The sequence below is a fragment of the Cuculus canorus genome, chromosome 1, assembly GCF_017976375.1.
Source record: "Cuculus canorus isolate bCucCan1 chromosome 1, bCucCan1.pri, whole genome shotgun sequence".
Taxonomy (NCBI): domain Eukaryota; kingdom Metazoa; phylum Chordata; class Aves; order Cuculiformes; family Cuculidae; genus Cuculus; species Cuculus canorus.
In genome coordinates, this window is record NC_071401.1 from 128,850,696 (window position 1) to 128,865,600 (window position 14,905).

At 42.2% G+C, this 14,905-nt stretch overlaps 1 protein-coding gene across 1 annotated transcript; it reads right to left on the minus strand.

Moving 5' to 3' along the window:
• Positions 1 to 1,713: 1,713 nt before the first annotated feature.
• On the minus strand, positions 1,714 to 14,339 carry MANSC1 (MANSC domain containing 1). Its single transcript, XM_009564948.2, has 3 exons — positions 13,872 to 14,339; positions 12,416 to 12,556; positions 1,714 to 9,541 (listed from the first exon to the last, which is right to left on the minus strand). Exons 1-3 carry the CDS (start codon positions 14,089 to 14,091, stop codon positions 8,544 to 8,546), a joined length of 1,359 nt encoding a protein of 452 aa, XP_009563243.2. The 5' UTR covers positions 14,092 to 14,339; the 3' UTR covers positions 1,714 to 8,543.
• Positions 14,340 to 14,905: the final 566 nt, after the last annotated feature.

Sequence of the window (14,905 nt, forward strand, 5' to 3'; positions counted from 1 at the left end):
AGTCAAACCCACAAAGACAGTATTCGGTCACATGGATCTTTGAATAAATGACAGGGAATTGTGTCTGAATAGCCCTGACTCATAAAGCCCTTTCCGATGTCTTTTTCAGCAACAGAGCTTTGCAGCTAATGCAACTTCTACTAATTTTTTCTTTCCTACAATTGTGAAAAATTTAATACCTTAGAATGATCTGAAAAGAGCTTACACAGAATGAAATCCCCATTTAATCTTAGCGTATTAAGAAATCTTTTCTTTAAACAATACATTTAAAATGCTATTTTCCCCAAACACTTTTTTTTTTTTTTTTTTTAAGATAAGCAAAGCTTTAAGTGTTGCAAGAAATTATGATTTAGAGTCCTATCTTTATTTGAAGTTTAGGAATCCTGGCACTTTAACTGGAGGAAACATTAGCGAGGTTACATGCTTCCTGTGGTACGCTGTGGCAGTAAATGATGAACTCAGTATATCAAAAGCTGTTCCAGTCACCATGTTAAAAAATCAGTGAAAGACAGGGACCCAAACAACTTAAAGACAGGAGAAACAAATATTTGCAGAACATTGCACATTTCAGTTATTTAGTTGTTGCTTCCGCTTCGTGTTCTTCCTCTCAGTTAGAATCACAGAGACACAGAATCACAGAATGGTTTGGGTTAGAAAGGGCCGTTAAGGATCATCTAGTCCAAACACTGCCATGGGCAGGGACATCTTCCACTAGATCAGGTTGCTCAAAGCCCCTTCCAGCCTGGCCTTCAACAGTGATGGCGCATCCAAAACTTCTTTATGTCCAGTCTAAAGCTAACCTCTTGCAGCTTAAAACCATCACCCCTTCTCCTGTCACTTTCAGGCCCTGGTAAAAGCTCTTTTTTCATCTTTCTTACAAGGCCCCTTTAATGACAGGGCACCATAAGGTCTCCTTGGTACCTTCTCTTCTCCAGGCTGAAGAACCCAAAGTCTCTTAGCCTTTACTCATAGGGGAAGCGTTCCATCCCTCTGACTATTTTCATAGCACTCTGTCCTAACAGGTCCCTAACTGGCCATGCTTCTTTTTATACAGCCCAGGGTATAACTGGTTTCTGAGCTGCAAGTGCACATTGCCAGCTCATATCTGATTTTTCATCTACTAGTATCCCCAAGTCCTCCTCCACTGGGCTGCCCTCAATTCATTCATCCTTCAGTCTGTATTGACACTGGGATTGCCCTGACCTTGGTGCAGGACCTTGCACTTGGCCTTTTTGGACTTAATGAGGTTCACATGGGACCACCTCTCAAGGCTGTCAAGGTCCTTCTGGATGGCATCCCATCCCTCAGGTGTGTCAGCTTGGTGTCATCCACAAGCTTACTGTGGGTGCACTCAGTCCAACTATCTATGCCATTAATGAAGATATAAAACAGTATTCGTAGAAGTATAGCCCACTGAGGGACACTACTTGTTACTGTTCTCCCCTGAGACACTGAGACATTGAGTACAACTCTTTGGATATGGACATCCAACTGATAGCTGATCCATTGAACGGTCCATCTATCAAACCCATATCTCTCCAACTAGGCAACAAGGACATTCTGCACATACTGTAGCTTTTACAAAACGTCAAGGTTTGGGCAACCTGCACTTGCTCTCACTTTATTTATTTTATTCACCTCATTGAGTCATCAGAGTCTACAAGCGGAAGAGCTGTTGCTTTCGATCTTGTTCAGTGCCCCAACTGCTCCCTAAGTTTCTGCACAGAAGGTTTGGAGTGCTCACCTATGCATCTGCCAGTTCTTTTTATTATTCTTTCCATTAAGTGTGTGCCATGGTTTATATACCCATGAACAGAAAACATTTAACACTTGTGCCTCTAGTGTAGCTATAACACTTGTCATGGCTTTTTGAGACAAACAGGGACCAAAACACTTTTTCGGTGATACAGTGTTATGTATTTCAATAGATATAGAAGGATATTTTCATGAGCAATACGCACTCAACATTATGCAGCCCTGGGTCCTTGACATATGAGTCACCCATTTATTATTTTGCTACATAGATACCATTTCAAAAGAAAGTTTAGAACATCAAAATTCAAGTTTAAAATACTATTCAGTTTTAAACAAGAAGATCTGAAAACTAAAGCAAAACACAACCTAGCAAATAAAAGGACAAATGACCTTTTTCTTTCCCTGTACAAACCCTTTACTCTTGATCAATGTTAGATAGGCAAAGGAATAGCTGTGCAGAAAAACAACGTAGAGGACAGATACTGAGTTTGCACAACTGATGTTAGTAGGGTAAACTAAATACAAATTGAGCTTAGTTAAAGATTCGAACAAGATTAGTTACATTTTAGGTTAAAAGCCAAATGAGAAAATCACAAAGTCGTTCCTAGAGAGATCTATCTTGCTTTACTTGGTCCATTACGAGATCTGCACCGAAGGTGGTTTGCAGTTAGGACTTAATCAACATTCAGTCAGGTGAAAATTAACAAATGGAAAAAAAAAATCAGGGTCAGTTACAAGGTCATAGACTTTACCCCCAAAACAAGACTCATCTTTTTAATTCACCTTTCAAGCCTCCTTTCTTTCTACAGTCTCAGCTGGACCCTAGGTGTCAGAACGCAGCAGAACAGGTGCAAGGACCAGTGTCTCACTTGCCGGCTGATGCATTGTGACTTGCTGTTGTGCAGGATGGTGGACCCTCACTGCTGCATCTACCCTCTTGGACTTCATCTGGATTGCTGCCCAGAGCAACCTTCTTCTATATTCCCGACCCCTGATGTTTTACAAAGCCAGGTGATGCTCCAAATAAAAGGAAGTAAACTGCACTGTAACTGCTTGTGGCACATATGCACTATATTAGTTGCTCTTTTTGCTATTGCTGTTGTACGCAGAGTGAGTTCCCAGAAATTACTTTTGTTGTCAATTGGTGAGGCAGCCAGTGGAGAAGTTTGCTGTCACTAGCGGCACACAAACTACCCTTAAACTCACCCTTGAGATGGAAACTCCAACATATTTCTGGAAAAGCTTACCTACCCTCTCTCTTCTAGACATAGCACGTAGATAGGCTTCAGCATTCAGGCCTGTCACTTTTCAAACCCTGTCGTCCTTTACAAGGTTCACTCGCATGGAGTGTGCCCTCACTTTATGTATTTGTCAGTGTAGGAAAGCTACATGGGTATACTGTTAAGTTTAGTAGCCAGCAGCTTAGCACAAGCTGTTCTCACTTGTTCGAAACTGTACCTCCCAAACAAATTCTTTTTTTTGCCCTTTCTAAAACATTGTAAAGGCAACATATTGCGTGTGCTAAATCTGGAGACTTTCCAGAAATAGTGCCTGGGTTATCACATGGTGAAAAAACATTTGAACTCCTTATTGCATGCCCTGAAACAAAATATGGACAACATTGTCATAGTTAAATAATCAGAAGCAGCTGGGAAAGTGGTTTTGGGATTCTTTGAGAAATTTTACTTCTGGGCTGAGAAGTCCTGTCATCCTAAAAGGCAATTGTTTTGGAAAATTATGAGCCACCAAGTGGGAGGATTTGACTTAGAGCTATATAAACTGTGTGCTGGAGGACCTCCCACTGCCATCAATGGGAGTTGCATGCACAAAGACAGAGCAGCATATGGCCACTGAAGTAAAGGGATCATCTTATTCACAACTTGCTTGCAGGATCCAAGCTTACTTGGATCCTTACTTTGAGGATCCAAATCCTTACACGGGATTTCAGTAATGTCAGTGGAGCCTGGATTTAAGAGTAGGAAAAAAAAAAGGCTTTCTCATGAAAGCAAACAGAAAAGGTTAAAAATTAAATAAACAAGCTAAAAAAACCTAACTAGGCAAGCCTATAGGAAATCTGTGTCATTGTGAGGGGTTTTCTGCAACAATAAATATTTGAATTCTGTGCGTATTTTCAGTCTAGGTGTTGTTGAGAACAGATGCATAGGTCAAAACGTCAAGGTCCAAGCACCACTGATCACATCCTATTTTCAGAGTAAGTGGAGGACAGAGAAAATCGGGTGCAGCTCCTGGTGGCTTTTGAATGTTCAGCCAGAACTCAGCTGAATCTCTATGTGGCAGGTACCAAAGAACCTTATAAGCACTTAGACCTTGTATAGCCATCCTTTGCATCCTAGCACTTTGAAGAAATGCCTTTGTGGTCTCCAGAGTGACTGCTCAAATCAGCGAATGTTTCAAAACATGCCTATAGTTTAGCCAGTCCAACCTACAACATCTTGAAGTTGTACTAGATGTTAACCTCTTGTTAAATTTCTCTGAGAAAATACAAATTATCTGATGCCTATTCCTGGGTGTTCTCAGTATGGTGGAATTTTCAATTTTCTACTAAAAACAAAACAAACCAAACCAAAAGAAAGAGAGATCACCTCAGACATGGCATATCCAGACTCCTTTGGCATTTAAGCCAATGACATTTTATAGGTTGGAAGGAGAGGAGTAGCAGAATAGAAGTCAAGGCACAACCATTTGATTTCTTTTTTAAGTGAGCTAATATGCAGAAAACAGCTGTCCTCTGAGTTGTACTGAAATTTAAAAGTATTTAGTCATTGTTTACAGTATTTACTCAGTAGAAATGGAAAAGAACGGCAGTTTTATGCTTTGCACTTTGATACCCTCAAGAAGTGAAGACCTAGAAAAAAAAGCAAATTTAGACTGTGAGACTAAGAGTGAGTGTAAGGGTTCCTGAAGATGAAGAAAAATTTCCATTTATATCCCAGTCCTTTCAGAGACCTACCCATCTAGAGGCTGGTAAAGCATCTGGGAATAAAATGTACACCCCTGAAAGGTTGTGCAAGGCTTCTGAATGATGAGGGTATGCAGCTATCTGATAACTCTCTATGAACAGGCAGGCAGAGAGATTTATTACCTATATGAGACAATAAGTAAGGCATAGGAAGGGCCCAGCAGACCAGGCCAATTTCAGGAGCACAACAGAGCACAATGTAGAGCTCCACTGTATGAAGGGGTGCTGGGTGGAAAGTGTTGTCTGCAATAATAGCACTTTAAACTCTGTTTTTGCATCAGCATGGAGTGTGGGATGGTGGGATCAAAGCATTATCTAATGGTGTCATCAGATTCAAATCCACTAAGATGTTTTTGTAGGAGGAGAAAAAATAAGATTCAGTTTTTCAAATGTTTTCTCATGTAATTATTTTGGGGGGTTGTTTGTTTGTTTGTATTGGTTGGTTGGTTAGTAATTTCACATGAAAGAGTCTTGAGTATAAGCATTTCCTACTCCTACAGAAATTACGATAAACTGAAGTGCTATTTGAGGAGAACGGGCCAGACTGGGTTTGCAGTCCTTTGAGGTATGCGCTTTTCTCATACATCTCAACTAGATCTCCAATTTATTTCTTTATGATTGTTTGCAGAGATTATAAAATTTGGGCTTTCTGTTTGCCTTACTGTACAATACCATAGAACAGTTTGGTTCATGATAGTTTTTATTTACACACCTAGTATTTGCTTAGCACTATAAAGCAACAACATGAAAACAAGCAGCTACAGTATTTATTACACTCTGTGGATGATTAAAGTCAATCAGCTTTTGCCCTCAGCCCATAAGATAACTGGTTACCTTCAGAAAGAGCCACCATAAATACACAAGTTGCCATCATATCGTGATGGCTGATGATTCAGTGGCAGGAGCATGGTGCACAGTTAAGGCCATAGGAGATGGCAATAGAAAAATAGAAGAGTGCACAGAAATTTTAGATAAACAGTGTTGAGAAGAATAAAAAACTGAATGGATTTTTTACAGTTACTCTGTCTCACTCATTTCTGTTTCATGATACAGGAGTGTTACCTAAACAAATAAATAAGATCTGCAAATGCATATAATTAAGCAGGATAGTTGAAAGAATGATGATAGGAAATCTCTCTCTCCAGCTCTGTTAACTGGCAATGCCAGTGACTAACAGTGTAATCTGACTGAACATTACTTAAAATAGAGAAGTTAATATGCTTTGGTTTGTCTTCTACAGCTTTTCACTACCACTATAAAATATAGTAATAAGTTTTAAAAGCATGCATATATAATCCTCCACCCTGAACATTCCAATAAACAAAACAACTTTCCTATAAAACCATTTTTCAATGAAATTGTCATGGATTGGAAAATTAAAACCCAAGCTAATTAAAACATTTAAATTGGCATGCTCAGAAATAGTTAATTCTACTTAATAAACTGTTGTTGCCCTCTAGTGTTCACACACAGCTTGTAAATGCCCCTCTAGGAAGATCCAAACTGGTCATCTAACAATTCCCCATCTACTCTTAATCCAACAAGACAAATAGTTGGGGGAAGGGGGAAGTTAAGTGTTTCAGTACAGCTGCCTAGAACCTTTTTTTTTTTTTCCTCAAGCATACAAATGAATTTTTAATATAAGAACTTTGAAAGTCGTTTCATTCAAAAATATTGAAAGGCCACTCTGCTCAGCATCCTCACTAAATTAGTCATGGTAACTGTGCACCTCTCTGCTTTACTTCTGCCATTCACCTTGCTTGATGGGTGGTGCTGTTCCAGTTGGAGGGTGATGTCTCTAATGATATTAGCCAAATACGTGCCCAGTACTCTGAATGACCCCAAGATATCTCTGCCTGATGTCTCTTGAATGTATCCCTGCTGTATTGACTGTATAAATTAATACCAACCATCTCTCTCTCCAACAAATTTGTTATGACAGCAGAAACACACAGTGAGGATTCAGGCGTTGTTCTCAGCACATCTCCTGTAATAAGCTGAAGTTAAACAGACAAGCTGATGAACTTGAGATACTTTTGCTTTGTGATTTTGTTCATTTTTAAGAGGTTATCCAGAATGTTTTTCGATTAAGCATTGTCAGACTTAAGCAGTGTAGAAGACCAGATGGTTTTGTATCTATAAAGCAACTTGCAGCCCCCATATAGTAAGAATTCAACTTCTTGACATAAGAAACACTGACTTTTCTTTAATCTTTGGAAAACGGAATTTTTAAAGAATTTTCTGCATAAAAAGTTGTTGTTAGAGCTCTCAGAAAACTTGCCTTGAGGCCATTTTTGGATCACGTTTGCTTCCCACTGCACTGAACTTGACAGATCTAAGAACCTCTTGGACGTGAGTCACGTTTTGTATTTTGTAATTTAATTATTTCCTTGCATTCATGAAGGCATCCACCCTTCTCTGTCTTGATGCTGTTGTTGATTATGTTGTCTGCCACACAGATATTTTGAAATCTAGCATTTCATTCTAAAAACAGGTTTAGACTAAGTTTATGTGAAGGGAAACATGAATAATACGAACTAGAAGTGGTGTAGCAAACAGCAAATGCACAAACATACTCTAACTTGCCTCTTGTTCCAGCAGCAGAGTAACATATAGAACAGCTATTCTTATTACCAGTCACATGAAGATGACCCCAGAAGTGAAGAAGTGTCCTCTGAAAGCCAGTAAGAGCACTGTGAGTTCAGGAGGGACAGCAAGTCCAGCACTGTTGCAAGCAGCTCTATTGAGACCCATCATCCTGGTGAGGGAAGAAGAACACTAGAAACATGAAAATGATGCAACCTTGTTCATCTGCTCCCACTGACTGCAGGAAATGTCTTTGAGGTTGGCACACTCCTACATAGCCACCATTTTCTTTTAAAACTTCGTTACTTCTCTTCGATCCCTTTAGATGTTCAGCAAATGGAGACCCCACCTTTTCATAGGTTGGAAAAGACCTTTGAGATCATCAACTCCGACCATAACAATCCACTACTAAATCATTCTGCATCTTCTGCCTTATAATACAGCTAAGCCCCTTCACAAGTTTCTACCTGCTCTGCTACATTTGTCATGAAAGACCTTGACTGCAATTTGCTTTACTTTCATACGACAAAACCTCTTTCTCTCTAATACATACCACAAAAACCCAGTGTGCTGCAGGGTGGTGAGCTCTTTAAGAAAGGAAAACTCAAATTTGCAGCATATGGTTTCAAGAATAGCTTCTGATGTATGCAGAAAAAAACATTAAAGATACATATATATCCATAAATCATACGCAGCTAAGGAAAATTAAGCCAACTATGTTACGTGTACTGCAATTTTTACTCTTCATACCTAAAACCATTTGGATGCAGAGCTCTACTACAAGTACTCTCTTAAGGCTACAGATAAACACTATTACCAGACAGTTGTTTAACACTAGGGCACTTGGGTGCAAACAGCACGGAAACCACTCGTGTTCTGCCCAGGTACTCAATTTATTAGGTGTACTTCTATTCCACTAATCTTGTGACAGTACAGATTAAGCTCTTCAAATGCTTTTTCTCCTTAAATATTAAGACCTTCTTAGCTTAACTTGAATTTTAGCGTTTATTTTCTGGATTTAGTAATAAATCAAAAATGATAGACATTACAGTTCAGCTTAGAAAAAGCAGGGTTTTTTTCTGCCAAAGCCATCTGCCACTTCCTAATTAGTGGCCAAAAGCGGAATCTATCCTCTTCTGAGATTTCAGTATCTACTGTTCTGTTTCACAGTTGTCCTCTCAAAGATGAGAGATGCTGCTCACAACCTTATTCTCTCTCCCCATCATACATCAGCATAAATTCCATTGATTAAGTAATCCAGCCTGGTATAATGTCTCTTCTGAAGAGATTCATGTATTTTCTTTCCCGTCAATGCAATAACTAGTAACAAGAATATCACCCCAAAAAGCAAAGCTACTACAAGGCTGTTTTTTTCTCCCAGATGAATGACACCTTTCCCTCTCGGAACATTCTCTGGCAAGTAACTTTCTAAATCAGATTGTTCATAACCCTGAGAGTCGTTCTGGGGAGCTGTAGAGGAATCACTAGCAGATAGAGTGACTCCTGGAAAAGAGAGGAGGGTAACATGACTGGTATCGTTGGAAGAGACAACTGTTGGCTCAAGAAGGATGGCTGGACCTCTTAGCCCTGATGGGGTGGTAGCAGATCTGGAATTCGCGGTCACCTGCTTGGTTGTTGAAGTAGAAGCAGAAGTTGTGGGACTGGAAAGAGGAACATGAGTAACAGTGATAGTGGCAGGAGGGATACCAAGTTTAGCTCTAGTGTTTGCAGTAGGTAGAAAGGTAGCTGTGGCAGTGGCGACAGCAGTAGGTCTAACACTGCCAGCAGGGACAGAGGTTGTACGAGATTCCAATCTGGTGGTGCTTGTAGGCAGAGGACTAAGAATAGTACCATTGGGTTCAGGAACACTAGACTGAGGGGTGAGGAATGAAGCAGATGTGTTTCCAATTTGAACAGTTGAAGATGTATTTGACCACAGGTTAATTACTTTCTGCCTCGGGATGGAGTCTAAGGTCTCAGGATGTTCTGCCCTTTGAGATTCAGGAAAAACATTATGAGCTTCATTGTTGTCTAAATGCCTGGCCATATGGTTCAGGAGTTCAGATGCCTGATGAAAGACAGACTGTTGCAAAGCAGCTGTACGATTCTGCTGGGTTTCCTGACTGTGAGAAATAAAGGCTCCATCATCTGAAGGCAAAGAATACTCATGCGAAGAAAAGTTCTCACTTTTGAAGGTTATGTCCTCCAGGGCATGGGTGTCTGAAAACAGAAAGGAAATACCAGTATTTAATTATTAAATCTATTTTTTACTACCACAGGCTTACTCTAACAATCTTTATTTCCTTTTAAGAGAGATATAACGGGGCTCTAGAAAGTAGGGGGCTCCAGACTAATGAAACTGAGGCATCAAGATCTTCCTTTCTTTAAAATATGGTGGGTGACTCATACGACCTTAAGTCTCAGACCTGGGCACACTAGACCCTGACTGCTGCTTCTTACAGAATTTGCCTGTGCAGAGTGAGCATCTCAATCTGATTGCTTTATACTCATATTGAATGCATATAAGTGTTTTATCTAGCAGTGCAATGCAGAGCAAGTGGGCCCATTGCCTTCAAACCATTCTCAGCCTGTCAGTTAAGAAGCAGATATCATCAACATCACTTTTATTTGTCAGATGTACACATTTCCACCTAGCCAAGATGATTATATACTCCCCTTATATTCTTGTAATATCCAAGCATCCTGTGATTGCTTGATACAATTCAATTCACATGCAAAAATTGTCTTACGATACAAGGTGGCAATAATGCCCCCATTTTATAGACCATTTTAAACACATACTGATTTGTAGGGAAGACCTGAGCTCCTACTGCCCATGCTAGAAGAAAGACAGTGCTCCAAGAGACTCCAAGGAATTTGCAGCAAAGGCCTCCGCAAGAAGTGGACTGTACTTGATCATTTGTCCACAAGTCAGTATTTATTGCTTGCAGACCATGTAGGTTTGGAAGCAGGGCAACAGCATTACATGACAGAAATTCCATACAATTGATAACCCAAGCAGCTAGCTGATTCTAGCAAGTGTCATAGAGAGACTGGGTCAGCAGGAGCTCTTGGGAAGACTGGCTGTTATCATTCAGATTTTATACATATATATAAACATACATGTACATGTTGCATATGTGTGCCTGTATATATATATATATATATATATATAAAAACATTATCATTCATTTGCTGCAAAGAACATTTAAAATGAAACATCATAAGTAATTCTGACACTCACTCATCTTTTTTATAGAAGCAAGGAAGTTTGGTAACTGCACTGGAACTGAAATAAATAACAATAAGTCCATGACATTTTCATTGTCACTTTTTTCTTATCTAGAGGGATGGATTTATTTCAGTTTTACTATACACGCAAAGAAGCCCACTTGGCTGATGTTTTGATATATATTTCCAAGCATTAAGACTCCACAAAAAGGTGAAATGCAGGGGAAAAAATTAAAAAAAAAAAAAAAGAACCAAAAGAACTGATAATGCTTTGAATGATTCTATGATTAGAAAACAAACTTCAGGTTTGTCACTCTTAAAAATAAACTAAGCACACCCTGAGAATACTTTGCTAGAACCCACCGGTATCTTAGCTGGGTGAAAAAGACAAACACCAAAGCAGGACATGAAGAGCAGAAATCAGAAATGTTACTTCTTTTCAGCAATAGTTCTTTGTGACTGAGACCAGGAAATGTTTTACTTCTGGAACCATACATTGTTTCCATTAGTTACCAAGCAAGAAGAATAGTTAAAAAAAGAAAAAAAAATCTCATTACTAACATAGCATCAGTATTTTAAGCTGCTTTCTTACCAATAGAGTATCTTTCCCTCTTTTAGTTTGGTTTTCAGTGTAACCACATGCAGATTCTCATATGAAAAAACAGAGCTTGAAATGTTTGTGAGTACCAACACAAAAACTTATTAGGAACATAAGGGAAATAAGCTAGCATAATCTTTCCATAATTCAAAGTTCACAGAAGCTAAAACATGCAAAATGAAAAATAGATGATATATGCAATTACCTTGTTAACTGAGCATTACACTACATGCAGAAGGAAATCACAACCATTTCTTTGTATTAAAGCCTTATATTCTTCCAAGGGAGAAACAACTAGAGAAAAGAATAGTTCTAATGATAAGTTTACAGGCACACGATTTATTTGTTGCATGTGGCTTTTGCCCAATTCCTGTGTGATTGTGCTCGCACACGAATATTTCATAACATTATGTGAATAAATTTTCTACATATCCTGCTGTTTCTCCTTGCATAGTTCCTCTTGGAAAAGTACTCTTTTTTAGCAAAAGTTCAGCCTCTGGAAGTATGAAACTTCTGCTCTCTCAAAGAGCCACCCTGAAAGCACCTTGTGGACTTCTGGCAGGAAGACAGTCTGACTACCAGTCTCTTATCTGAGCTGTTCAAACAGGTCTGGTACAAGTTAATATCAGTCAACAAGGCATGTTAAGAATCCCACAGCATGTGACAGATAGCAAGACATTTCTGAATGTGCAGCCTACGTGTCATAAAGTTTTAAGCTTAGTCTGCATCTGTGCTTCAGATTCCTGAACTGAAAGCAGGAAATCATGATTACTATTGCCAGTTACTCAGTAACTTCACAGCGGTTCTCCAAGGCTTGCCCAACGTTTGCTCAGTGTTTCTGCCTGCATGTACATGGTATTCATCAGCGTAGCATGGATCTGTTGAACACACAGCTACAAGGGCATTTTATTTCCCTTGCTTTCAGCAGCATGCACAGGAAATTTTCCTTCTTGAATATATGGAGTTAGAAGGAGCGTCTTTTTGTTTTAAGCAAGGGAAAATTGTGGAGAGTTCTAAATCTAATCTGAGGGAATTCCATAAGCCAGGATGTTATTCTAACCGGAAAGCTGTGCCCATGCAGGAGCTCGCCACGCACCTGCCCGTCCACCTCCCACAAAGCAAAAGAGGAGCATTGTCAAATTACAGTACTTGGCTTAGAACATTTTACAAAAAGTACAACCCTCCCAAATTCTCTGATCGCTACAGAAAAGTCACAGGTGCAGGGTCATCTAGTGCAGGAATCAGTGGCTTTTACTGTTATTTACCTCTAGTTATCTTGTAGCTCACATATCCTGTAGAAGGTTTCATTGGACAAGCCTCTGTGCTAGGGCAGTAAAACAGGTAGCAGTTTGGATGTGCGCTTGTCCTTCGACTATCAAAAATCATCAAATTACACTTTTTGTCTCCTGCAAAAACATGACACGTACATATTTCAGCAATACGAACTTTTATATCATCTTGACATTAAGCTCTGGTCTGTTAAATTAGTTTTTCCCTAGTTTAAGAGGAAAAGTACTAACGTGTAACATTCCTACAGGAAAAACAACTCGAACTGCAAAAGAATGGCCCAGGGCCAACATACAAAAGGTCACACCTTCCTCTTCCTGTACAGACGAACTTGGGGAAATAGTGAGTCTAATCCCTCATCCTCCCCTCACCCATACCACGCTGGCACCACTCAACACAATAATTTCTTGCATACAAATCCTGATAAATCTGAAAACCTCCTTGATATACCCACGAGAAAGGAAATTATACACTTTTCCCATCACATCCCAGGAATCTCTTGACTTGTTGCTGCTTGGAGGGAGGTGTACTTTTACCACTGTCATTTTTACTTGCTGCCATGCCTCCTACTGCTCCACGAGCTTGGTGCAAACAAGCATCTGAGAAGGGTAAACACTTGTTTTTGTCTAAAATTAAACTCAGTGCAAAATGTCACTTACTTCATAGTGTCTACTAAATAGACAGAATCACAGAATAGTTTCCATTGGAAGGGACCTTAAAGATCATCCAGTCTCACCCCCTGCCAAGGGCAGGGTCACCTCCCACTAGATCAGGCTGCCTAAGGCCCCATCCAACCTGGCCTTGAACACCTCCAGGGATGGGGCAGCCACAACTTCCCTGGGCAACCTGTGCCAGTGCCTCACCACTCTCATCGTGAAGAAATTCCTCTTTATGTCTAGCCTGAATCTGCGCCTCTCCAGTTTATACGCATTGGCCCTAGTCCTATCAAGCCTTTGTGAATAGTCCCTCCCCAGCTTTCCTGTAGCTCCTTCAGGTACTGGAAGGTTACTATAAGGTGTCCTCGGAGCCTTCTCTTCTCCAGGCTGAACAACCCCAACTCTCTCAGCCTGGCCTCATGGCAGAGGTGCTCCAGCCCTCTGATCATCCTTGTAGCCGTCCTCTGGACGCGTTCCAACAGCTCCATATCCTTCTCATGTTGAGGATTCCAGAACAGGACACAGGTTTCCTATCTTGGATTTTTGTGGTCTGAGAGGTTTCAGCATTTAAAACTACTTCTGTTTCTCTGCTGCCCTGTTCTCCCGAGCAGCACTGCGCCCTAACACTCCGCTGGCAAAGAGAGGGCGGCAGCCGCTTGGGATGAGCGGATAAACCAGCGCTCCCGCGTCGAGAACACACTCCTCCAGGACAACTCCAGAAGTCGTTTCCCAAGCCTTTGTGCGCATAAACAGAGCAGACGGAAGAGGAACCGGTTACCTGGCGGCTTTTCGCCCGAGCAGCAGGCGCGAACGCAAGCCTCCGGGCTCGGCGCGAACATGGGCTCTGCCCCGCGGATGCCTTGGGGCAGAGATAAGTTGATGTCGACGATGGCATCGCCCATCTTTTCCGCGGAGCACTCCCCGCTCGGGGGAGGCGTGGGCATCACGCCAGTGGCCAGCAGCAGGCAGAGCGGCCAGGGGCTGCGCCCGGGAGCCATGGTCCCCGCGGGGTGCTGCGGGATGCAGGGAATGGCTCTGCCCCCGGGCACCGCGACGGACCCTCCCCGGGACACCAACCGGATTCCGCGGCCACTTTCCCGAAGCGCTGGTAGCCAGGAAAGTCGCTGCCCAGATGCCTGCTCTGCTCCCGGGCCGGGGACACCTTCCTCGGGGCACCCTCGGGCCGCCCGGGGGGATCGGACCCCTCTCCGCGCCGTGAGGGGGAGGAGGCGCCGGGAGGCGGGACTGACCCTGCCTCCCTCCTGGCTTGCCCCCGCCCTCCTGAATGTCCCCTGCCTTTTTCCTGCCTTGCCGCTCTTCCTGTCCCCCTGCCTGGACCCCACCTCTCCCACTGTCTTGCCCTTGCCTTCCTGCCCGCCCTCCTGAATACCCCCTGCTCTCCCTTTTGCCTGCCCCCCTGCACTCCCTGCTGCCTGTCCTCCTGCTTGCCACCCTGCCCTTCCTCCTGCCTTGCTCCTGCCCTCCTGAATGTTCCCTGCCCTCCCCTCTGCCTGTGCCCCCACCTTCCTGAATATCCCCAGGCCCCCCTCCTGCCTGCCCTCCTGCTTTGCTCCTGCCCTCCTCAATGACCCCTGCCCTCCTTCCTAATTTGCCGCTGCCCTCCTGAATGCCTTTCCTCCTGTCCTCCCTCCTGCCTGCCTTGCTGTCTGTGCCCCTGCCTTTCCCCTCTTCCTGTCCCCCTCCCTTGACCCTACCTGTTCCACTGTTTTGCTCCTGCCTTTCCCCCTGCCTGTGCCCCCGCCCTCCTGCTTGTCCCCTGCCTATCCTCCTGTCCTCCCTCCTGCCTGTGCC

Excerpts from the sequence above, each read along its gene's own strand:
- MANSC1 (XM_009564948.2), bottom strand. The coding sequence starts at position 14,091 with ATGGCTCCCGGGCGCAGCCCCTGGCCGCTCTGCCTGCTGCTGGCCACT. Across the intron at positions 12,557-13,871 it reads CTCGGGCGAAAAGCCGCCAG|GAGACAAAAAGTGTAATTTG; the intron begins GTAACCGGTTCC and ends ATGTTTTTGCAG. Across the intron at positions 9,542-12,415 it reads GAGCTACAAGATAACTAGAG|ACACCCATGCCCTGGAGGAC; the intron begins GTAAATAACAGT and ends TTCTGTTTTCAG.